Below are 23,709 nucleotides of genomic sequence, written 5' to 3'. Positions count from 1 at the left end.
CCGCATGCTGGGGCTATTAAGTCAATCTCATGCTACGCGGGCTGCCAAATAATTTTATTTAAAAAAAAATTCTGGTTTATTCTCAATTGGGTAACATTTTACAAAGTATAAAAACGTCAACAATATTAATCTAAAGCATTTATTTACATCTACAATACTGAGTTGATGCTTTACATTAAATATTAATTTGGAATTGAACAACAAAATTAGATGTAAATGCATATTATTAATTTTTTTCTGATGTTAAAATTTGAACTTAAAAAAATCATAAAGTTTATGCCACTTTAGAAAACACAGTTTTAAAAATAAAAGCTCTTTGATGTTTAAAAATACAAAATAAATGGACGTTGGCCTAAAACAGTGATTTACATTACAGTGTTCTACTTGAAAAGTGCAAAAATATGTCATTTTAAAAAATAATTTGAAACAAAAAATACTTTTTACAAAATAAAAAAATTTAACATTTTGTCCTAGATCAAAAATTTAATTTAAAAAACGCATTAAACAATAAAAATTTATTAAAAATACTGTTTTTAAGATTCAAAAAAATTAAAATATAAATATGACAAAATATAATTTGTTTTTAACAAGAAAAAGCTAAACTACAACGAACCGTTTATATAAAAACTTAAAAAAGCAATACTACGAAAATCAAAGCATTATCCCATTCTTTACAACTTATTGTGGGACAAATTCACACTTTCATTCTTCTTGTAACATCTGACAACAGTAACTATAATGACCACAAGCAATATACCACCTAGGATACCAAACACTATTCCAAGAATAGTAGACAAAGCTATAAAATAAAATAGGTAAACCATTAATGAAAAATTATAAGGCAATGCTAATAAACCTTAATTGTTAAACTTAAAGTTATTCTATTATATCCAATAAAGACAAATTCTTACCCAAATTCTCGCATCTTGAACCTTCATAACCAGATGGGCAACTAAAACAAATAGATTAATTACTAAACATAAAACTAAACACTTAAAAAATTATTTTACACAAAAAACTTCACAAATAAGTATAAGCTTGGAATATAAAAACATATGTTCTTACGTGCAAATAGGAACCAATGTTACAGTATTGATGCAAGTTGCCCCATTTAAACAATATCCACTCTGGCAGTTTCCTACAGTAAAATGTTATTATTAAACTTTAAATATAACTTGAGCTAAATTTTCAAAAAAAACCTTTCTTACAAAAGACACTATAAACACTATAAACTTCTACCAAGTCAAAAACCAATCAACAACTTAATTTTTGACCAATTATAATCATTAATATTTCAAAAAACAAAGCCAGCTTAAAACTGGGTTAAGGTAACTGATGTTACTCTATCTTTAGGCTGTAAAGTCGATTTTCCACAACAAGAATAAAGTTATTAACTTTAGAATAATACTAAATTATAAACTTTAAAAAGTCACTAACCAGTACAAATTCCGGTATTAACATTCACAAGGAATCCTTCGTTGCAATCACACATATAACTTCCGATAGTGTTGACACAAACAGCGTTGATACAAGTCGCTGTCTCACATTCATCAACATCTGAACATTAAAAGTTGGTTTTGTTTAAAAAGTCTTGGTTTAATAACAATAATAATACTTTATTAATATATTGTTTTGCAATATATTTCATTATCTGACTTTCAACCTACCAGTAGAAGTAGTAGCGACATTAACTGACTTTTAACTAACAACTTGAAGCGACATTAACTGACTTTTAACCAACAACTAGTAGCGACATTAACCGACTTTTAATTTACCAGCAGTAGCGACATTAACTAACTTTTCACCAACGACTGGAAGCGACTTTAACTGACTTTTAACTTACCTGTAGTAGCAACATTAACTGACTTTTAACCAACGACTATTAGCGACATTAACTGACTTTTAACTAACAACTAGTAGCGACATTAACTAACTTTTAATTTACCAGCAGTAGCGACATTAACTAACTTTTAACCAACGACTAGAAGCGACTTTAACTGACTTTTAATTTACCAGCAGTAGCAACATTAACTAACTTTTAACCAACGACTAGAAGCGACTTTAACTGACTTTTAATTTACCAGCAGTAGCGACATTAACTAACTTACACCCAACGACAAGAAGCGACATTAACTAACTTTTAATTCACCAGCAGTAGCGACATTAACTAACTTTTAACCAACGACTGGAAGCGACTTTAACTAACTTTTAATTTACCAGCAGTAGCGACATTAACTAACTTTTCACCAACGACTGGAAGCGACTTTAACTAACTTTTAATTTACCAGCAGTAGCGACATTAACTAACTTTTCACCAACGACTAAAAGCGACTTTAACTAACTTTCAATTTACCAGCAGTAGCGACATTAACTAACTTTTCACCAACGACTGGAAGCGACTTTAACTGACTTTTAATTTACCAGCAGTAGCAACATTAACTAACTTTTAACCAACGACTGGAAGCGACTTTAACTGACTTTTAATTCACCAGCAGTGGCGACATTAACTAACTTTTACTCAACGACTAGAAGCGACTTTAACTGACTTTTAATTTACCAGCAGTAGCAACATTAACTAACTTTTCACCAACGACTGGAAGCGACTTTAACTGACTTTTAATTCACCAGCAGTGGCGACATTAACTAACTTTTACTCAACGACTAGAAGCGACTTTAACTGACTTTTAATTTACCAGCAGTAGCAACATTAACTAACTTTTAACCAACGACTGGAAGCGACTTTAACTGACTTTTAATTCACCAGCAGTGGCGACATTAACTAACTTTTACTCAACGACTAGAAGCGACTTTAACTGACTTTTAATTTACCAGCAGTAGCAACATTAACTAACTTTTAACCAACGACTGGAAGCGACTTTAACTGACTTTTAATTCACCAGCAGTGGCGACATTAACTAACTTTTACTCAACCACTGGAAGCGACTTTAACTGACTTTTAATTTACCAGCAGTGGCGACATTAACTAACTTTTACTCAACCACTGGAAGCGACTTTAACTGACTTTTAATTTACCAGCAGTAGCAACATTAACTAACTTTTAACCAACGACTGGAAGCGACTTTAACTGACTTTTAATTCACCAGCAGTGGCGACATTAACTAACTTTTACTCAACCACTGGAAGCGACTTTAACTGACTTTTAATTTACCAGCAGTAGCAACATTAACTAACTTTTAACCAACGACTGGAAGCGACTTTAACTGACTTTTAATTCACCAGCAGTGGCGACATTAACTAACTTTTACTCAACCACTGGAAGCGACTTTAACTGACTTTTAATTTACCAGCAGTAGCGACATTAACTAACTTTTAACTTACTAGTAGTAGCAACATTAACTGACTTACCAGTAGTAGCAACATTAACTGACTTACCAGTAGTAGCAACATTAACTGACTTACCAGTAGTAGTAACATTAACTGACTTACCAGTAGTAGTAGCAACAATAACAGACTTACCAGTAGTAGTAACATTAACTGACTTACCAGTAGTAGCAACATTAACTGACTTACCAGTAGTAGCAACAATAACAGACTTACCAGTAGTAGTAACATTAACTGAAGCAATCTCAGTTGAGACCACATTTCCATCAATGTCATTAGCCGTCCCCACTACATCTACAACATAAGTAGTACCCTGGGTCAACCCAGTTACCCCGATACTTAGGATCCCGTTGACATGTGTTGAATGCAAGAGCACGATGGGTACCTGGTCGGTGATTGACACAGTGTAGTCAATACCCCTGTCCAGAGCATCAAAGGTTACTGCGAACGAGGTTTCTTGGATGTTATTGATTATAAGTTGAGAAATGGAAGGATCTGGAAGAATTTAAAGTTTGTTAGAAAATTTGGTTTAGTAATACTAATGATTTCATTTTATTATCATATTAAGTTTATTAATGTAAATGTATTACAAGTAATAAAAGTCTTAACGTAAAAAAAAACTATTGTGTTTTTAAAAACATCTTTTTTAAAACAAACAAGAAAAAACTCAGAAATTTTTTAAAAATATATAATAAAGCCTTTTAATTTAAATAATAAACTAACTTGTCGATCGGATGAGGGGAGAAGAATAATCTGAATAAGCAACCCCATCTGTCCCAGCCAGGGATCGAACTCGGAAGCTACAGACTCCACCACTTGGAAGGTTTGTTACAGTCACAGTGGTTGATGTGGTTGAAGTAAACATAGTGTTGCTTCCACATGAAGCTGAGTGAAAACAAGGACAAAATTGTTTCACTTAAATTTTATAAGTTAACAATATCATTTTGTTTAAAAAAACAATTTTAAAGCCGTTTGAACTGCTTTAATTTAAACATGATGTTTTAAAAATGCATAAATTCGAAACATTATATTTAATTTACCTTCAACTTCATAGGAGCGAGCATTAGCAACAGGATCAAAGCTTAAACTTAAATTTGTGGTTCCTGTTTGGCCACTTACTGCCAGGTTGGTTGGGGCACTGGGTTTGGTCACTGCAAGTTTAAAGTTAGTTTAGATATTTTGTATAAAAATGCATCAGCATGCACACATTAAGTTAAAAATAAAACACAATTCAAGAATGAGCCATAGAATTAATACTATCACTGTGTTTAGGTGGAGTAAAATTACTAATTTTTAAAAAATTTTACGACCTAAACATGGGGTAACATTTATACTCTGAGCAAGTCTCGTATTGACTTTGGTACTTTGGGATATTATAGATTATAACTGCCCGGTAATTAAGCTGCTGATTAAGCAATCAGGACCAAACCCCTGAGGTTAGGGTTACGTAATATACATCTAAACTGAACTTACAAGCAGCCACTCTTGTGTAGGTGGCAGCATTAAGACCCCCGGCTGAAATAACCGCATCCGTTGCTGTTGCATCATCGGTGTTTAAGGATGCCTCAGCTGATGCTACCACACTTCCACTCCTGTAAGTAATTAGTGATTGGTTAAGGGTAGATGTAATTACTTTACCACACTGTTACTTGATTTAGGTTTGTTCTATTGTATAGTAATGTATGTAACTCAAGCCTACGTTTAATGACCAAGCATTGGTTTTTAACCTAAACTCAATATTAAGTTAAAGAAAAAAAATAAAGTTAACTCCCCACTGCTCTTATGCTATTTATAGCACTTTTAAGTAAGGCACTATAAACAGTATAAACTCCTGCTGAGCTAGCACCTATTTAGCAGTGTGATTATCGCGTTATTATAATCAATAATATCCTAAACTGCAACAGACAACTTAAGACTGGGTCAGGGTAACTGATGTTACTCTATGTTTAGGTCGCGCATTCGACCTTTCCACATCGAGAATAAATATATAGACCAAAAAAAGAGTAATTTTTAGTAAATTTAACTGTCAATGATTTAGAGATAGAGGAGAATAAAATAACTAACACAAATTGAACAAAGTTGAGTCCATTAATTGTAACTTGATTTCCACCATGTTGAACTGACAACCCATTAGCTAAAACATCGTGATGTAGGTTGATGAAAGCTAAGGTGTCAGGGTGGGTGAGGTCGCTTAAATGTGGCTCAAAAGTCGTGTCAATTGTTATAACAAGAGGCAAGGTGATAGCGTCTAAAAACATAGGTAAAATAGGTAGCATCAAAACAAATATATATATATGTATGTTCAATTTATAGACCTACAAAATAAATGAAACTGTCGTTTGTGGTGTGCGGGTAATTAATCGCTGGCAAATATTAGTTTAGAATTGTGACCATATTACAACATTTAAAATCCGACCTTAGAGCAAGCTATCAACTAAAAGTTAATATAAACCAAACTGGCTTGATTAAATCAAACCTTAAGTGACAGAAGTTACCAAATAAACTTAAGCTAACATACAAGGCTTAGAACATAACCATAGAACATTTAAAAATAATAATAAAACATTATGTTTAGAAACAAATGTATTTAGAAATAAAGTTTCCATATCAAGTATCATTAAACTGACCTGTAGTAGCATTAACTGGGCTGCTGTACTCAGTATTAGAGTAAATCATGGCGAGTCCTTTAAGTTTGGTGACCCTGGCTCTCACCACATATTCAGTATTAGGGTTCAAACTTTCGATCAATATTGTTGGAGAGCTTGAATCATGAGTGGTTGATCCACCGGATGATGTAAGTTCAACCTAGTGTAGAGAGTTTAGAGTGTTGACCAATTTTATTAAAATTTAAATGCAAACTTTTTTATAGAAAAAAAGGTCCAAAATTTTTAATTTTTTTTCGTTTTTCACTGCTCCCATGCTGTGGTGCCATTAAGTAAGGCACTATAAGTGGCGTGAACTACTGCTAAGCCAAAAAACAATCAGCAGATTAATTATCGGCCACTTATAATCTATAATATCACAAACTGCTAAAGTCAACTTGAGACTGGGTCGATGTAACTGATGTTACTCTATGTTTAGGCTGTGAAGTCAACCTTCCCACATCAAGAACAAATAAATACAAATAAGTAGTCCTACCTGATAACTCTCATACACCCAACCAGAGTCAATCAATACAAGGAGTGAGTTGTCGGTTGTTACCAGCACAGTTACTGGGCCAATGTACGGGTTAACTACAAAGTGAATTAAAGGTTTAAAATAAACAAGTAATTATAAAAAAGTGTTAAATTTATATTTTAGGTGTCCCTTGTGATCTGTGTTTATTTCATAGTGACTTAGTTCTTTAGTATACCTTTGTTTTAAGACAAATTTTGATTTAAAATTTTATTTTAAAACTTGCTGATTTAGTTTTTTAAATGATTTTAAATACACTTTAAGATCTAGTTCACAGAGATGACATACTACTCTAGCCTTAAGAGCAATACCAAACCAATTATCAGGTTAACCAACCCATTTTATATTGCCAATATCAAATATGCAAAAAGTGAAAGACTGTCAGTGTAGTTAAATAACTCAAATTGCTTCTCAACATAGAACTACTTAAGCCTTAATATACCAACTCCCACTTACCCACACAAAGTGATCCAGGCTGACACCTACAATAATAAGCTCCAACTGTGTCAATGCATTCTGTATTTGCTTCACAACTATCAGGACTTAAACATTCATTAATGTTCACACAGGCCTGTAACATTTAAACAGTATTTTCAATATTTTTTTGTATATATCTTAATCCTTGATGTGGAAGGGTTGAATGCACGACTTAAACATAAAGTAACATTAGTTACTATGACCCAGTCTTAAGTTGCCTGTGGTTTGGAATATTATTGATTCAATTCCCGATTTTTAGCTTAGCAGGAGTTTATAACGTCCACCGTTTACAGCACCTTGCCAAAGGGAGCTACAGTATAAAAAATTTGGGTTCAAACCCAGGACCTCATGTATGAAGTCAAGTGTTTTAACCACTACACCATGACCCTGGTAACTAAAGCACAGTAGTAGTAAAGCACTAAAAATATAAGTGACTTGATAATAAACTACATTTCCCTTTTGCCTTTATATTTTTTAAAATGCAGTAAGAACTTAAACTCACCCCATCTGAACTTGTGTACCCAGCAGCACAATCACATCTGAAACTCCCAACCAGCTCAACACAAATCTCCCCAGCCCCACTGCAAGAATTAGGATCCTGGCATTCCTGGGTGTCCTGACAGGCTCCGTTAACCTCTGTGTAACCTGACCTGTTGGGGGAAGAAATATTAAAGTTACTGACATTTAATTAAACTTATAGTGAAGAAACATAAAAAAGTTTTATGTTCTATGGAGGCCCAGGTCTTAAATTAAATTTTCACTTTTATATTTAAGTGTTTTTTTAAATTTATTTTAAAGCTACAAGAATTAATGATATCTAATGAATCTTAAAACTGGATTAAAATTAAAAAAATATTATCAGATTGAACTAACAAAAAGTTTTTTAAGACAACCACATTATGTATCTAAACTCTTAATAAAACAAATTAGTAAAATACAAGCTAAAATTTACCTGCATTGACACTCATAGAAAGGTTCCAAGTTAAAGCAAGTTTGAGTCTGTCTGTTACAGTTGTCAATCCCCAAATCACATTCATTCAAGTCAATACATTCTGAGAAGGGGGAAGCCCCTGCTGGTCTGTGGTAAGTTATTAAATTTTATTTAGTTTTGAATAAAGTTTTTTGACATTTTTGTAGTTGTAACTGTACAAGCAGCTTGGTGTAGTGGTCAAAATACTTGTCTTTACTACAGGAGGTCCTGGGTTTAATCTCCATTACTTTTATGCCATAGCATCTTTAAATAAGGCACTATAAACAATATAAAATTCTGCTGAGCCAAAACCAATCAGCAGCTTAATTATTAGGCAATTATAATCAATAATATTCCAAACTGCTAAAGTCAACTCGAGACTGGGTCGGAATAACTAATATAAATCTAACATAGCATCATTTTATAGCATCCATTAAGTTTTAAACAAACTAAATTTACCTCGTATAATTTTGCTTGCATGCACAGGTAAAAGTGCCTACCGCATTGACACAAGTTGAAGTTTCTACCGTGCAGTTATTGGTCAAATCCTCCAAGCATTCGTTTACATCATCACAACTTAAGGTTTCCGAGTTCATCACAAACCCAGCATTACATTCACAACTGCAGAGAAAATTAAATATATTTAAATTAAAAACTTTGTTTTTACAGAAAATTTGATATAATTTAAATTATCATGAACTAGTAAAAAAAATGAACTTTGATAAAAATTTAAATATTAAATTGGCAAAAATTTTATTTTTATTACATTTGCACAGATTTCTACACTTTTTCTAATCAAATATAAATAATTTAAACCTTTTAGTTAATAATTGCAATAAAACCAACTTGTTTTGAACATTTTATATCAGTTATAGGGATTTACGCAAGGGTCCCACTGCTCTCATGCTGTAGCGCCCTTTAGTAATGCAGTATTAATGGCAATAAATCCAGCTAAACTAAGACTTAATCAGCAGCATAATTATCAGGCACTTATAATCTATAATATCCCAAACTGCCACAGGCAACTCGAGACTGGGTCAGAGTAACTGATGTTACTCTATGTTCAGTTCGTGAAGTCGACCTTTCTACATCGAGGATAAATATATATACATAAAAAACTGTTGGTTTTTTAAAAGGACAACACTTACGTAAAACTTCCAACTGTGTTAGCACAAGTTGTGTAAGGAACGTTATCACAAGCCCCAGTTAAACATTCATCAACATCTTCGCATGTCGTGTTATCAGATGCAGCAACTTGAAACCCTTCATTACAGGAACAAACAAATCCCATGTAAATTCCATCGCAAATATGCTCGCAAGGTTCGTCGGCGCAGTAGTCAATGTTGGTGCAATTACGACCATCACCTAAACACAGAGGTTTTATTATGGACTTATGTTATTTGATAAAAACTCAATTTATAACTAAATGGTTTAAACAGTGACAATAACTGATTGGTGACCACAACATGAGGTCCTGTGTTCGATGCCCAGTGCTTCCATGTTGTAATAGACACAAACAATCTTAATTTTTTCCCAGGCTCAATAAATGCAGCTAATAAAAAGTTGTAAAATCAAATTAACTTAAAAAAGTTAAAAAATAAAATTAATTTAAAAAAGTGGGTTAAAACATAAAAACCCATTTTTCTTAGGTACATGATTATTGTAACCACAACCCAAGTACATAAACAGTACCGCCCCACCCAAGTACATGGGGCACATATAACCCCAACCCAAGTACACAGGGCACATATAACCCCAACCCACCTGTTGTCCCTGGGGGGCAATCTCCACAAGTCTCCCCAGTTTCAGGGGCAACATTATCAGTGCAGGTTACGTTGTTAAAACAAGCAGCCAATAAACATCCGTTCAAGTCCTCGCTACAATCGTCACCTGTCCATGCTTCAGTACATTCACATCCCACTATCTGTAAGTAGAAAGTTGACATTTATTTAACAAAGTAGAGGCAGTTGTAACATTTTTAAGTAATTATTTTTTGCAAATTTAAGAAAATCAGCATGTATTAAACAAAGGTGGGCACAGTTAACTTAATAAGTACTTTCATTGAATGTCATTTCCTTAACAATACATGTTATACATTGCTTACAAATTAGCTAAGTTTTAACAGCCATTTTTAACATATATATACTTATCTTAGCACTGGGTATTCAAAAATGGCTTAACAAACTTATATTAACAAAAGCACAATTTAAGTTAACATGTTTAATAACATGACACCCACTTTTAACAAGAAAAGGTTAATTGTAATTGGCTTATTGTTACCTTATAAGTAACATAAAGTATAAAACTTAAGCATAAATATTACTAAATACTCATCTAATATTTACATACAAACTAATCAATATTTCTCCTGACCTGATAATTAGAAGAACCCAGAATATTTTCCTCATACATACAACCCCCCGCATTCTGACAAACACACAACTTGATGTTAACAGAAAGCATTGTTGTCCCATTGTTCGCATCAGTGGCAAGTATTGTTAAACTAAAGTTGGATTGTGATGTAATAATGTTATCAGCCGTCGTTGGAGCAAATGTGACATCGCCAGAAGCTGTAAAAAAAATTGAAAATACAATTTTGTTAAATTTTTTCTGCTGACAATGTGTTGTTGTGCAAAAAATACTTGGCTTTACTACACGAGGTTCTGGGTTTGATCCCCAATTCTTCCATGTTATAGTGTCCCTAAACAAGGCGTTATTAACCTGCCAATGACAACTTGAGAACATGTTATTTAAAATTAGGCATCTTCAGAATAAATAAACTTTGAGTCTGCAATACTTAAGTCTGGTTTCATAATACAAACTTAGTTATTAAACTAGGTTTTAAAGTTACCTTTCACACCAAAAAAAATTGCAAAATAAATTTAATCTTTGTACTACTTAAACCAAGTGCTAAAATACATACCAATAAAATTTTCCAACTAAAATACCTCTTAATTATAAACATCTAACAAACTTACTGGCATCAATGGTTGCACCAGGCACCATATTATCTGGGGATAAAATGAAAGTTATTGCATCATTATCAGCATCAGCCGAAGTGAACGTAAGAGTGTAACTCATATTCACCATGGCTAACAAGGTGTCACCACTCTCAATGTCATCTGTTGCATCTAAGGTTAATGTGGGTGGGGTGTTGGCTAAAACATAAATTTTAATTTAGTTTTATTTTATATTTAGCCTCTTCTCCAATCATAAAAAAGATAAGTACCGACAGCGTGGTGTAGTGGTAAGAACACTTGCTACACCACACACGAGGTCATGGATTTAATTCCCACTGATCTCATGCTGTAGCGCCCTTGAGTAAAGTGCTATAACAGTATAAAACTCCTGCTGAGTCAGCACTTAATCAACAGCATAATTAACAGGCAATTATAATCTATAATATCCCAAACTGTCAAAGGCAACTCGAGACTGGGTCGGAGTAACTGAATTACTCTATGTTTAAGTCGCGCATTTGACTTTCCCACAAAAAAAATAAGTATAAACTATATAAATTTACAGTATAGAAGTATAGCATTACAAAATAAGGCCCCTGTATTTATATAATTTTTTATTTCTATGGTTTATCCTCAATAAAGCTGACTTAAAATCCTAGGTTAATATTTGTTACCCCAACCCAGTCTTAAGTTAACTTTGGCGGGGATATTATGGATTATAATTGCCCGATAATTAAGCTGCTGATCAAGTGCTGGCCCAGCAGGAGTTTTATACTGTTTATAGCATCTTACTCAAGGGCGCTACACCATGAGATCAGTGAGGATTAAACCCACGACTTCATGTAGTAAAATCAAGTGTTCTAGCCACTACAACATGCCATTAGTGTTTATACTGATATTTTTAATTGAAAGCATCTTAAAATATTTAAAATAATCTCACCGTTACTCCTTGAATTTCCATCCGACATTGAATTATCAGTCATCGTGTTTTTTCCAATCTCGGTTCGATTAGTTGTTAGAGTATCGTACAAACATGTTGTAGATATCACCTCGCCACTTGTACAACCATCTAGGATGTCTGCAAAACCTCCGTCATCTCGTTGAGCTGCAACTAGCTCCTCCAAGAAAGCTGGTTCAGATGGGTTTGTTGGGTTATGGTCAGCATAGGTGTCCCCATTTGTCCCACTGTAGACAAATATACTGTCTTCTTCACTAACTTTCCCTGTAATGATAGAAATAAACAAAGTTAACTAATATAGTGTAAGAATATACAACCAACAGTAGAATGAACATTATGCAGCAAATAACAGTAATTTTTCAATATTTTTATTTTTAATTATTTTACAATATATAGATTTTAAATCCACATTAAAAGTTTTGCAATAAAACAAAAATAAGTTGTTGCATTTTTGACCTTAAAGTAAATTATATTTGAAACTTGAACTTAACCATCCAATATTTGACCTGCTATTAAACTTATTTTCAAACTCACAAGTTTGTCCGAAAGCATAAACATCTCTCTCAATAAAAGTTCCTTGCAGAATATCAGTATTTTCGGTCACTCTAAGTGTTTCCAAATCGAGGATGGTTCCATCAGCATTTGTAAAATCATTCGTTTGATCTCCATCCCAGACCCCTTTTTTATAAATATGAATATTTCAATAAAGATAATTCTTTAGTTATGGCTTCACTACATGAGGTTTAAGTCCTACAGCTACCAAGTGGTGTTCATGGACAGCTTGTTGTAGTGATTAAAACCATCGTTACACTACATAAGGTCTTGGGTTAGATTCCCACTGCTCTTATGCTGTAACACCTTCGAGTAAGGCGCTATAAACGGTATGAACTCCTGCTGAGCCAACACTTAATCAGCAGTATAATTATCGGACAATAAACTATAATATCCCAAACTGCCACAGGCAACTTTAGGCTGTGAAGTCTTTCTTTCCACATTGAGGATAAATACAGTTTAAAAATTGACAATAAAATTTTTGTTGTACAGAATTTTTCCAACAAGTTACTTACCCAATAACCCTCTAGCATCTCCCCCTCGCAATTCATCATCCCCTGTGAAGCCCAAAGTGAGAATAAAGTCTTGTGCGGTGACCGAAAGCTGATTGGCTGAATTCTGGAAGGTTGCCATGTACCTTCCACTCTCCGATGTAGCTGTGATCTCAGCAACAGTTTGAGGAACTTAAAAGTCAAATATTTAAAGAATAAAAGATTAAAGTTATGAGCTGGGTTAGGATAAAAAACTTAAGCTGTTTAAATCTATAAGTTGTATACAGCTTAAATCCTTCATCCTAAAATGTCGGTTAAATAATGTTAGGTTTGAAGACCAACAACAGTCTTAATATAATAAAGCTTAATGGAATTATAATGTGTAAGTGTAATTTATCACAGGCAATTGTACATGCAACCATTTTATGACAATAAATTTGCGACCAAAAAAACAGGCAAATAAACTACTCGTTTTTATACTAACAATAAGGTTTAAATCTTACCATCAGGATTAAGATCAGTTTGGACAACCCCATCAATTTTGATGATAACTCCTTTACCAGTTACATTATTGAAATCTATCTCAAATTGAACCTAAAATAAAACAAAAATTTAAAATATATTAAAAATACACAAACAAAATTAAACATGAAACACAAGTAAATGTTCTTTAGCCATTTTTTTTTTCTTTTCTTTTTGGCAGAAAAGGAGTTCATACCATTTATAGCGCATTACTTAAGGGCGCTACAGCATGAGATCAAGGGGGATTAAACCCACGACCCCATGTGTGGTGTAGCAAGTGTTCTTACCACTACACCACGCTGTCGGTTGTTTGTAGTGCAAAGGTAAATTTTTGCTGATACCCATATTATGACAAATGAGTAAAAAAGCAGCGATATAGCAGGCTTATAAACCCACCACTCCTGAAGTGCTATCCTGCGCAGCAAAAGCAACGAACGAAGTCGCATCAGAGTCGGTCCCATCTTCTTTTTCCACCCGCTTTGTCCTCGCTTGCAACTTAAAAGTCTCGGAGGAGATGTGATGGTACTCACCAAGACCATTGAAAGTGTAAGTTACCCCGTCGCTTGTTGTAATATGGGGGTCACCAAAGTTCCATGCTGGTAACAAAACACAATTTCACATTTAAGTTACATTTAAAAGTAGTGCTTTAAACCACTTGTAGTTTAAATTAAATTCGTAAAATTTGAATTATAAAAAGTTGCATCCCTATTCAAAGTTTTTTTTTTAATTTAGTTTATTTAAAAAGCAAATTTAGCTTATTTTTATATTCAAGTATAAAGGTGCTATAAACAGTTTAAACTACTGCTAACCCCAAAACCATTTGGCAGAATAATTAACAGAAATATATAATCAATAATTTTCTAAACCACTTAAGTCAACTCGGGAAAGTTAATTCATAAATTCAAGTTGTTGAAATCGGTAACCATATTAATATAGTTATTATAAGGTTTCTTGCCTAATAGCCAGCAATAAGTCCTGAGTTTAAAACCCATTGCAAACATTTACTTATAATAATTTTTCCACTACAAACTGAGTATCATTATTTATAAACACAACCCCGATATATTTAACCAAAATGAACCTGGAACCCTATTGTTAACATGACTACTTTTAAACACAATAAAGTCCAACACAAATACCTGGTACCCTGGGCACATAACCTTCACAACTTGCGGAAGGTCGAAGCTCTTTGTAAAGCTCACAATGGGAGGGGGATTGGCTGTCGATGCAACATTGTCGGCGAGGAATCAAATCATTTTCTAAAAATATTTAATTTTTTTTAATTCAGACATTTACACTAGATATCCAAAATTAGCTAACTGACAATTTAAAATCATTTTTATAACTTAAGTTTTATTGTTTTACTCTAAATACTAGGTTCGGTGACTATATCATGATGTTTTATAAAACCTTTTTTTAAACTGTAATACTATCACATGTTTTAAATCCTTAAATTAAGTTTTCATTTTTCCCATCACATCATTGTATAATGTATTTTATATCTTTCTATTACTTATATTAATGTGTAAAAACTTAACCAAAAATAGATTAGTCAAGCTAGATACCTAATGACTGATTGTATTGTTGTTGGAATCTATCTTCATCTCTGCTCCATACCCAGGCAAAGAACGGATCGTCCTCCCTGACTGGGATTTGGTATCTTTCATATCTGCTTCCAAATGGTCCTTAAAGTTTTCAAAATTAAAAAACAAAAAATTTAATTAAAATTATTAATTAAAAATTTGATCGCCTTAATTTAATAATACTTTTGGTAATTGGTAAACTTTGATTTTTTTTTTAAATATTAGTTTATCCTCACCTGTCAAGAGGGCACCATTCCACCACCAGCCCCACCAAGGTGAAAGCTCAGTCTCAGCGTTACCATAGCAACAACGGGGGCCTTCTGGGGAGTTGACCAATTGGAAACAATTTCCACGAGGGGCTAAAATTTAAAAAAAAGATTTTTGCAATTAAAAACGTTTAAAAAGTTGAATAATTTTAGCACTATAACTGGTATAAACCACTGCTGAGCCAATTTTTAATCAGCAGCTTAATTGTTGAGCAATTTAAATGAATATTATTAAAAACTGACAAAGTCATCTTAAGACTGGGTCAGGGTAACAAATGCTACTCCATGTTTTTTTTTGTATATATCTTTATCCTCGATGTGGGAAAGTCGAATGTGCGACTTAAACATAGAGTAACATCAGTTACTCAGACCCAGTCTCGAGTTGCCTGTGGCAGTTTGGAATATTTAGATTATAATTGCCCGATAATTATACTGCCGATTAAGTGCTGGCTCAGCAGGAGTTTGTACCGTTTATAGTGCCTTACTCAAGGGCGCTAAAGCATGAGGGCAGTTTAAGTCATGAAGTCGACCTTTTCATATCGAAAATAAATATAAAACACATTTAACCTACCTTCATCATTTCTCCATTCAGACGTATCTGCTGTCCTGTAACAACCTGGACACCAGCTCTCATAGTAAGCTTCAACAATATACAACCAGAAGTCAACAGATATTCTGTATCTGGGATCAATCAGAGCTTGGATTGGAGTACAAGGACAAGTTAGGTTGACAGTGATATTGTGGTTCTGGTCCACTTCGTTCAAGTACCATCTGCTACATTCTGCTTGGGCTATAGATGAAGTTTCATTGCTGATTGTTGGACTTACAAAGAAGACGTAAACCCCATTCTCAGCTGTGTTAAATAAATTAAATATTTATAAAAACCTTTTTACTATTAGTTGTAGCATAGATATAAAATGCTGCATAAAACTTAGTAAAAATTTTAATAATTTTTTTAAAATATATTTTTAAATATAATCCCACATACTTCCCCCCTGTTGAGGGATGGAATCAGGTCGATATTCCCCCTGATATTCCACATGTTCCAGTCTTCCACCGTTTGTGTAACCAATCAGAGCGTTGTTGCTGAAGTACCATCTGTAAATTGGTGTTTAATAAAACTTAAATAAAACAATAAAATAGCAATGAAGAATTAACAAATGAGACATCTTTCAAACTTATCAATTAGTAGTTTCAAATATTACTAATTAAAATTGCCTGATAATTAATTTGATAATTGTTTTCTGGCTAAGCAGCAGTTTAAGTTGTTATCTTGCCTTACTTAAGGGAGCTACAGCATGTAGATGACCAGGATCTAACCAAGATCCTCATGTAGTGAAGTTTTCCAAGTTTGGTTTCCACTGCTATTTCATTAAGGTTTAAAAACAAGAGTTTCTTTATTTTTTTTTATTACTTACCTCCTGTCAGTCTCCCATAACATAGCATCCTCCTTGTAAAGATAGATGAGGTAAGTGTTAGAGTAATCAGTTGCTACAATGGCTTGGAACGTACTTGGCTGAAAAATAATTAAAATATTATCTAAATAAAGAAAAATTTAAGGCTAAGAATAAATCATGAAAAAAAAACTAAAAATAAATTTTTTAATTAAAAAAAAATAAAAACAAATTTTTTAATTAAAAAAAAATAAAAATAAATAAATTATTAAAAAAAAAACATAAAACCTAAAAACTAATTGTAATCCAAAATATCAACATTAAAAAATTTTTTATCTTTTTTAGATAATTATAACCTATTAAAAACAAGTTATATTTTGAACAAAACTTACAAATCCCTGGTTATAGTACCAGTAATGCATCTCCACTTCACTCCAGGTAACTTTGAGAACAAATCTTGGATTAAAACCGTCACCAATTCTGCTGGCAACACTGGCGATCAACGCTTCTCCTTCTGTTGTGAGAGTTGTAGACATAGTGTCATAAACCTAAGGGAAAAAATTAAATTCGTTTAAACCCCGCCAAAAAACTTTTTCCAATTGTTTTAACAGATAGTCGGGCTGAATTATTATTACCTTGTCTATAATTTAACATTATTATTTATGAATTGATAAATTAGGCCTATGTGTTAATTATAGCAACAAGAGCTGAACTTAAAGTACTTTGATGCTACAACATGCAAGCAGTGGGAATTAATCCCAGGATCTTGGGTCTAACTCAAAAATGCTACAACATGATAGCAGTGGGAATAGAACCCCCAGACCTTTGTCTAACTCAAAATTGCTACAAAATATCAGTTCTAAAACCCAAAAAAACAAAAAATATTTTTAAACAAACCTGATAGAAAACCCTTCCAGTGTTTCCTTCATTTGGGTGAAAGTCGTCCCAGAACGGGGCAATCAGGGGGAATTGAAATAACCCAAAACCCTCACCCCAAGGTTGGTACAAATACCTGAAAGATTATTTAATGTTAAAATACAAAATTCAAAAAGAAAATATAAAAATAAAAAACAAATTTTAAAGTTTTTAAAGACAATTTTGCCACTTTTAAGGGTTTAGGGTTTGATCCCCACTGCCCTACAAATAAATTAGGTAAAATAAAACAAATTAACCAACCTGACAAAAGAGCTTCCAGGACCAACTGAGATCAAACCATTAGAGATAACATGCATGACTGAGTAAGTTCTTTCACCAAACGGCATCGGGAACGGTAAACTAAAACATTTTAATAATTAAACTCGTCATTCTTACTTAAGCAGGTTTCATTTGTAATAAAACATCTATAAAACATTTTAAAATACAAATATGTTCTTTTGTTAAATTTATTATTTACAAAATTTGAATTTAAAATATGCTAAAAGCAGGGATTTCTTTCAAAACCTAAAGTACAAAAAAAATTAGGTAATAAATATATTGTTTTATTTTAAATATTATTCACAACAATCCAATTATGAAATATAATAAGCAAAAATTTTTTCCACAAATCTTGCAGTACAAAGAAATTTCAACAGGAAAACAAATTGAATCTTACTTGATAGTTTGTGATCTCACATCATCTCCAATTGGAAGCATGGTGTCGCCCTCTTCCTCTCCATAAGAATACAACCTAACTCTATAACATCTCACCCTTCCATCCCCCCTGTTATAAGTTAAACCACAAGTTTGTCACACGGTTAGCCCAATAAGCATAAAACATAAGATATTTAAAATTTACCCCAACCACTTTAATGGCATTGCATTCAGCGTGGTGTAGTGGTTAGAACACTTGGCTTCACTATATGAGGTCCTGGATTCGATCCCCACAGCTCTTATGCTATAGCACCCTTGAGTAAGATGCTTTAAATGGTACGAACTTCTGCTAAGTCAACACTTAATCAGCAGCTTAATTATCAGGCAATTATAATCAAAGCAACTCAAGCTTGGGTCGGGGTAACTGATGTTACTCTATGTTGATGCTACAAGACTAAGCCTGGGTTGGTAATGGTATATCTAAAATAATATAACTACCTGAACCCAGTGTTGCAGTTGCATTCATAACTTCCCACTGTGTTGACACATTCTGAGTTTTCCTGGCAATCATTTGTTGCTGCTTCACATTCATTTACATCCTCACTACAAGTGTCACCTAAAATAGTTAAACATGTTATTTGAAATACTTATCAAGTACTGAAGGTAGGTTTGTTTTATAGCTAATTTATATTAATTTTATCCTTGATGCGGAAAGGTCGCTGTTACGACTTAAACATAGAGTAACATCAGTTATCCCAACCCAATCTTCAATTGCCTGTGCCAGTTTGAGGTATTATGGATTATAATTGCGGGGTAACTATGCTGCTAATCAAGTGTTGCCTCAATAGAAGTTTGTACCGTTTCAAAAAAAAGTAAGTTTACAAAATTAGTTACAAAAATAAAGCAAAATATTTCAATAGAATATATCAGACAAGTTAAAAAGGTCAGAACCTTTGTTAAAGTTAAATATATTTAAGATAAACCTGTAAAAGTGCTGAGGCAAGTACAACTGAATACTCCACTCCCCAAGTTGTTACAAGTTCCAAAGTTCTGGCATGGAAAAGAGAGGCAGGGATCCAACTCAGTCTCGCAGAAAGGTCCGGTGTAAGATGGGGTACACTCGCAAGTTGGGATCAATCCTGGAACACAGAATCCTCCATTCTCACAGATGGAGGAAAATGCAGCGGTGCAGTTGGCAACTGGAGGAAATAAAGGGTAACAAGTTAACATAATCAGAATTGAATTTAGTTGTTGGAAAAACAAGTCCTAATTTCTTTGGCATTTTAACTCCATGTTTAATTAATTTATGTTTTTAATATAATAACTTACACTGCACAAGATTAATATTCTAGGTCTGTAGTTTAGAGTTTTTAGAGCAATAATAAAACTTTAACATTACACCAAAGTAAAGATAATAAAAGGTATTTTAAGATTGTAAAATCACTATTACACTAATTACTAAAAATGTTTTCACATAAATACCAACATGTTATTAATAATAATAAGAAAACTTACTTGAGCAACTCCCAAGAATGTCGAGTTCAAACCCGTTGTCACAAATACACTCAAAACCTCCGGCAATATTCTGACAATAAGAGTTCTCCTGACAAGTCACCGTCTCACATTCATCAATATCAAAACATGTGAGTGACCCTTGGTCAGAGGTCGTATCGGAGGTCTCAAGGGCAAAACCGCTCATGCATACACAAGTTTCCTGTCCATCAGCGTCACTAAGAATACAAGCTCCGTTGTTGCATGACCGTGTACATTGGCTCGCTAGAAAAATAAATTTGTCCTCGTTTATTAAAACAAGTGAAAACAAAAAAAGACAAAATTAAATAAAGTATTTACAAACTAACTTTTTAATTTAAACAAATCTAAAAAGATGAATATATGAGGTAAATTAAATAAATGCCTTTTATTAAATTTTTTTAAATTTAATAAAATTAAAACCCGATTATAAACCTGTCACAATAATTCTAATAGATTCAACCAAAACATCTCCATCAGAAAGACTTAAAGAAATTGAGTAAAAAGTTAATCTTTCGAGCCCAGTTATTAGCAGGTTGGATGGTAATATGGCACATTCCACGAAATAATCAATATCGTTCACATTAATGGTCAGAGTACACTCTCTGTTGATTTGTCTTTCCAGGGACTCTGGAATCTCCGCGATTCTGATATTGATTGCTGTGCTACCAAGCTCTACAGTCACTCCTAAATAAATTTATAATTTTAAAGCGACATATATATTTTATTGCATTTATATATACTTGATGTGGGCCCAAACTCAACCTAAACATAGAGTAACATCAGTTACTCTGACCCAGTCTCAAGTGTTAAGTGTTAAAATCAACAAAATGTTTCTTACGACTGTCCAAAGTATCTGCAACAGTTGTGGTGGCTGGTGTTGTAGTTGAAGCCGTGGTTGTCGCAGGTGTTGTAGTAGTGGTTTCTTCTGTTGCAGGTGTTGTAGTAGAAGTGTCTTCTGTCGCAGGTGTCGTAGTAGTAGCGTCTTCTGTCGCAGGTGTCGTAGCAGTTTCATTCGACACAGTAGTAGTTTCATTTGTCGTTGGTGTTGCAGTTGTGGTAGCTACAAAGTACATCAAGTTTGAAAACAAAAAAAATATTTTAATTTATTTAAAATTTATTAGTTCAACAAAACGTGTGTGGTCTTTTTAGGAAAGAATAAAACAATATTAAAAAAAGGGTGAAAAATAAACTAACCTGTAGTGGCCCCGACCCCAACATAATTAAGTCTAAAACCCTTGGCTGAAGTGAAAGTTGACCCAAACGGAGTAACTGGAATTGAAGCGTTAAAAACAACGGTGACTGAACTGGATTCAGAGAATATCGATTCAGTTGCCGTGGAGTTTTCACCGCAAGAAAGTTTAATCTAAAAATTGAAATAATTTAATTTGTTTACACCTTGTATTAACTTAAACAAAATATATAAATGCAAAAAAAAGATTAAACCACATCAAAGCCACACTATTCGCCATTTAACCTTAAGTTAACAGATATCTTAAATGCTTTACACTCTTAGATAATAATTAATAAATATATATTTTTCCAAATATATCTTTATCCTCGATATAAGAAGGTCGACTTCATGACCTAAACATTTGTTACCCCAACCCAGTCCTAAGTGGCCTTTGGCAGTTTAGGATAATAGTGATTAAAATTAATCTGCTAAGTAGGTATTCGCTTGGCAGGAGTTTGGACCTTTTATAGCGCCTTACTCAACTGCGCTACACTATGGGATCACTGGGGATTGAACCCAGGACCTTATGTAGTGTGTTCTGACCACTATACCACTATCCTGGTTGTTTAAAAGCTTACACCAAAACCCCCTTTTATGATTTAAATATCGATAAAAAGACAAACTTTAAACATACCAAGTTGGAAGCTGTGACCTCTGTACCTTCATAGATAGCAACATAATGAAGACAACTTCCAGAAAACAAGGAGTTTAATAAATCAAAATCTATAAAGTTCAACTGGATTCTCTGAAACACAAATTTAATAAAAATAAGTTAAAATTAGTTTGCATGTATAATAAATAGAGTATATTCAATAACAATGCTGCAATTTACAAACCAAATAAAATGCCTTTATTAAAGAAGCTAACACACAGTGACAGCAGGGATCAAACCCAAAACCTTTTAAATAAATAAACAAAGTTTCTCAAGTTTTAAAAAAATTTTTAAAAACAGAATCTTACCTCTTCAGCAACAGTGATTGTCCATTGACATATAACAGATATAGGGTACGTACTCAAGGGGTAATTGGGGGAAAAAATAGCCCCACTTGGGTCAGTTGAGTCACCCCCACATAAGTTTGTACTTGGGGTTGGGTCAGGGGTCGTATTTTGAACTAAAAATAATAAAAAATTATGTAGCAACCTTAAATAAAAGCTGAGTCAGAAAAAACAATCAGGAGCTTACTTATTATATAATCAATAATCTTAATATTTTAAAGCCAACTTGAGACTCGACCGACGTAACTATTGTTTCTCTATGTTTAGGCCGTGAAGTCGACCTTCCCACATCAAGGATAAATTTAAAAAAACCTTTTCAAATGCAAAAGGTTTTTAACACACAAATCTTGGTTTTAACACACAAATTGTAAATGTACAAATCTTACTATTTTCGATCCAATCAATATAGTTTGCTAATTTAGTGAAGAAAGTTGGTTGATCTGGCAAACCACATAACCCATAAGATCCAAGTCCAACCTGAACCCAAGCCAAATCTATGGCACACACCAATGGACCTCCATAATCGGCCTGAAATGTATTAAAATGTTTGAAAATCAAATTTGCGTAAGTTTTAACAAATGTAAAGTTTAAAATAAATATAAATCAAACTACACAAGAACCTGGGTTCAATTTCTATTGCTTTATAGCTACACTACTTATATAAAAATTAATAAAAATGATATAAACTCATGCTAAGCCAGCACTTCATAAGCAGCTTAATTATCGGGCAATTAAAATAATAATATCCCTAACTGCCAAAGGTAACTCGAGACAGGGTCGGGGTAACAAATGTTATTTGATCTTTAGGTTGTAAAGTCAACTTTCCTACATCACAATTAAAAATATACAAGATAAGGATAAAGTTAATCAATTTTAATCCAAATAGATTTATTCTAGGTGTAGATAACTAGAACACTCTAACTCAACTCACATCACATGCCCCCACTCCACCGAGTAAATCTCCAGCACAAAATTGGTTGCTTGGGAAAGTAGTTATGTTACTAACTCCTTGCAGGGTGTTTATTGAGTTCAAAACATTTAAACAGGAAGCATCATCGATCAAAGGAAGTCGAACGTGGTCTAAAAATGGACTGATCGTACTTCCAAATGGGGAGAAAAGAAAATCTATAAAAATTTAGGGTAAAAACCATTTTTTAATTTTAGTTTTTATTTATTTTCGGTTATTAAAAAAATATTTTTTCCCTTTGCAAAGTTTTTAATGATATTCATACTTTTTAGGGATTAAAATTGTTGTAATATAGTCACAACTCTCAAACAATATTTGCTCACAATAATTTACCCGTGCACCACAAATGGCAGTTTTATTTATTTTCTAGGCCTATAAATTAGACACATGTAAATTGAACATGTATATATATCATCCATAAGCTCTATTATATAAATGTTATACAAAAGATAACCAACAAATACTCAATACTTACTTCCTTCTGGTACCCCACTTGCAATACAGATCACCCCACTAGCAGAAAGATCTTGACCTTGAGATGGAAGACAAACTGGTCGGACGTCCTCAGTGAAAGTTAACTCATCCCGGAGTTGGAGCAGAGCGATGTCATTCCCACTCTTTACATCCCTACAAAGTATTGTTGCAATAATTAACAATCAATATCATGGTTATTCGCTTAAAAGGTTGGGTATTTACATTGGCTAGCACTGTTAGAATCGAGAGTTGT

General features: G+C 33.2%; 1 protein-coding gene across 1 annotated transcript in view; it reads right to left on the bottom strand.

Moving 5' to 3' along the window:
* Window positions 1-104: 104 nt before the first annotated feature.
* LOC145749437 (uncharacterized) overlaps window positions 105-23,709 on the bottom strand; it is a 38,027-nt gene continuing 14,422 nt past the window's right edge. Inside the window, exons 31-75 of the mRNA XM_082565201.1 lie at window positions 23,458-23,609; window positions 22,947-23,140; window positions 22,402-22,543; window positions 21,980-22,131; window positions 21,654-21,764; window positions 20,983-21,151; window positions 20,627-20,848; window positions 20,221-20,472; window positions 19,771-20,031; window positions 19,239-19,454; window positions 18,754-18,871; window positions 18,278-18,385; window positions 17,863-17,961; window positions 17,584-17,698; window positions 17,079-17,234; window positions 16,711-16,808; window positions 16,281-16,390; window positions 15,864-16,145; window positions 15,263-15,385; window positions 15,009-15,128; window positions 14,583-14,702; window positions 13,840-14,039; window positions 13,425-13,515; window positions 12,946-13,113; window positions 12,413-12,556; window positions 11,861-12,142; window positions 10,942-11,121; window positions 10,337-10,533; window positions 9,728-9,887; window positions 9,112-9,328; window positions 8,423-8,584; window positions 7,946-8,071; window positions 7,496-7,643; window positions 6,973-7,087; window positions 6,481-6,575; window positions 5,970-6,147; window positions 5,407-5,590; window positions 4,816-4,934; window positions 4,383-4,493; window positions 4,066-4,227; window positions 3,559-3,837; window positions 1,438-1,557; window positions 1,066-1,138; window positions 912-952; window positions 105-799 (exon numbers count right to left, since the gene is read on the bottom strand). Coding sequence (XP_082421327.1) covers window positions 672-799; window positions 912-952; window positions 1,066-1,138; window positions 1,438-1,557; window positions 3,559-3,837; window positions 4,066-4,227; window positions 4,383-4,493; window positions 4,816-4,934; window positions 5,407-5,590; window positions 5,970-6,147; window positions 6,481-6,575; window positions 6,973-7,087; window positions 7,496-7,643; window positions 7,946-8,071; window positions 8,423-8,584; window positions 9,112-9,328; window positions 9,728-9,887; window positions 10,337-10,533; window positions 10,942-11,121; window positions 11,861-12,142; window positions 12,413-12,556; window positions 12,946-13,113; window positions 13,425-13,515; window positions 13,840-14,039; window positions 14,583-14,702; window positions 15,009-15,128; window positions 15,263-15,385; window positions 15,864-16,145; window positions 16,281-16,390; window positions 16,711-16,808; window positions 17,079-17,234; window positions 17,584-17,698; window positions 17,863-17,961; window positions 18,278-18,385; window positions 18,754-18,871; window positions 19,239-19,454; window positions 19,771-20,031; window positions 20,221-20,472; window positions 20,627-20,848; window positions 20,983-21,151; window positions 21,654-21,764; window positions 21,980-22,131; window positions 22,402-22,543; window positions 22,947-23,140; window positions 23,458-23,609 — 7,000 coding nt within the window. The 3' untranslated portion in view covers window positions 105-671. The remainder of the gene's footprint in view (window positions 800-911; window positions 953-1,065; window positions 1,139-1,437; window positions 1,558-3,558; window positions 3,838-4,065; window positions 4,228-4,382; window positions 4,494-4,815; window positions 4,935-5,406; window positions 5,591-5,969; window positions 6,148-6,480; window positions 6,576-6,972; window positions 7,088-7,495; window positions 7,644-7,945; window positions 8,072-8,422; window positions 8,585-9,111; window positions 9,329-9,727; window positions 9,888-10,336; window positions 10,534-10,941; window positions 11,122-11,860; window positions 12,143-12,412; window positions 12,557-12,945; window positions 13,114-13,424; window positions 13,516-13,839; window positions 14,040-14,582; window positions 14,703-15,008; window positions 15,129-15,262; window positions 15,386-15,863; window positions 16,146-16,280; window positions 16,391-16,710; window positions 16,809-17,078; window positions 17,235-17,583; window positions 17,699-17,862; window positions 17,962-18,277; window positions 18,386-18,753; window positions 18,872-19,238; window positions 19,455-19,770; window positions 20,032-20,220; window positions 20,473-20,626; window positions 20,849-20,982; window positions 21,152-21,653; window positions 21,765-21,979; window positions 22,132-22,401; window positions 22,544-22,946; window positions 23,141-23,457; window positions 23,610-23,709) is intronic.

This window comes from Corella eumyota, chromosome 4, assembly GCF_963082875.1.
Source record: "Corella eumyota chromosome 4, kaCorEumy4.1, whole genome shotgun sequence".
Classification (NCBI taxonomy): Eukaryota; Metazoa; Chordata; class Ascidiacea; order Phlebobranchia; family Corellidae; genus Corella; species Corella eumyota.
The sequence above is the reverse complement of the archived record's forward strand: the minus strand, read 5'-3'. Positions and strand labels throughout refer to the sequence as shown.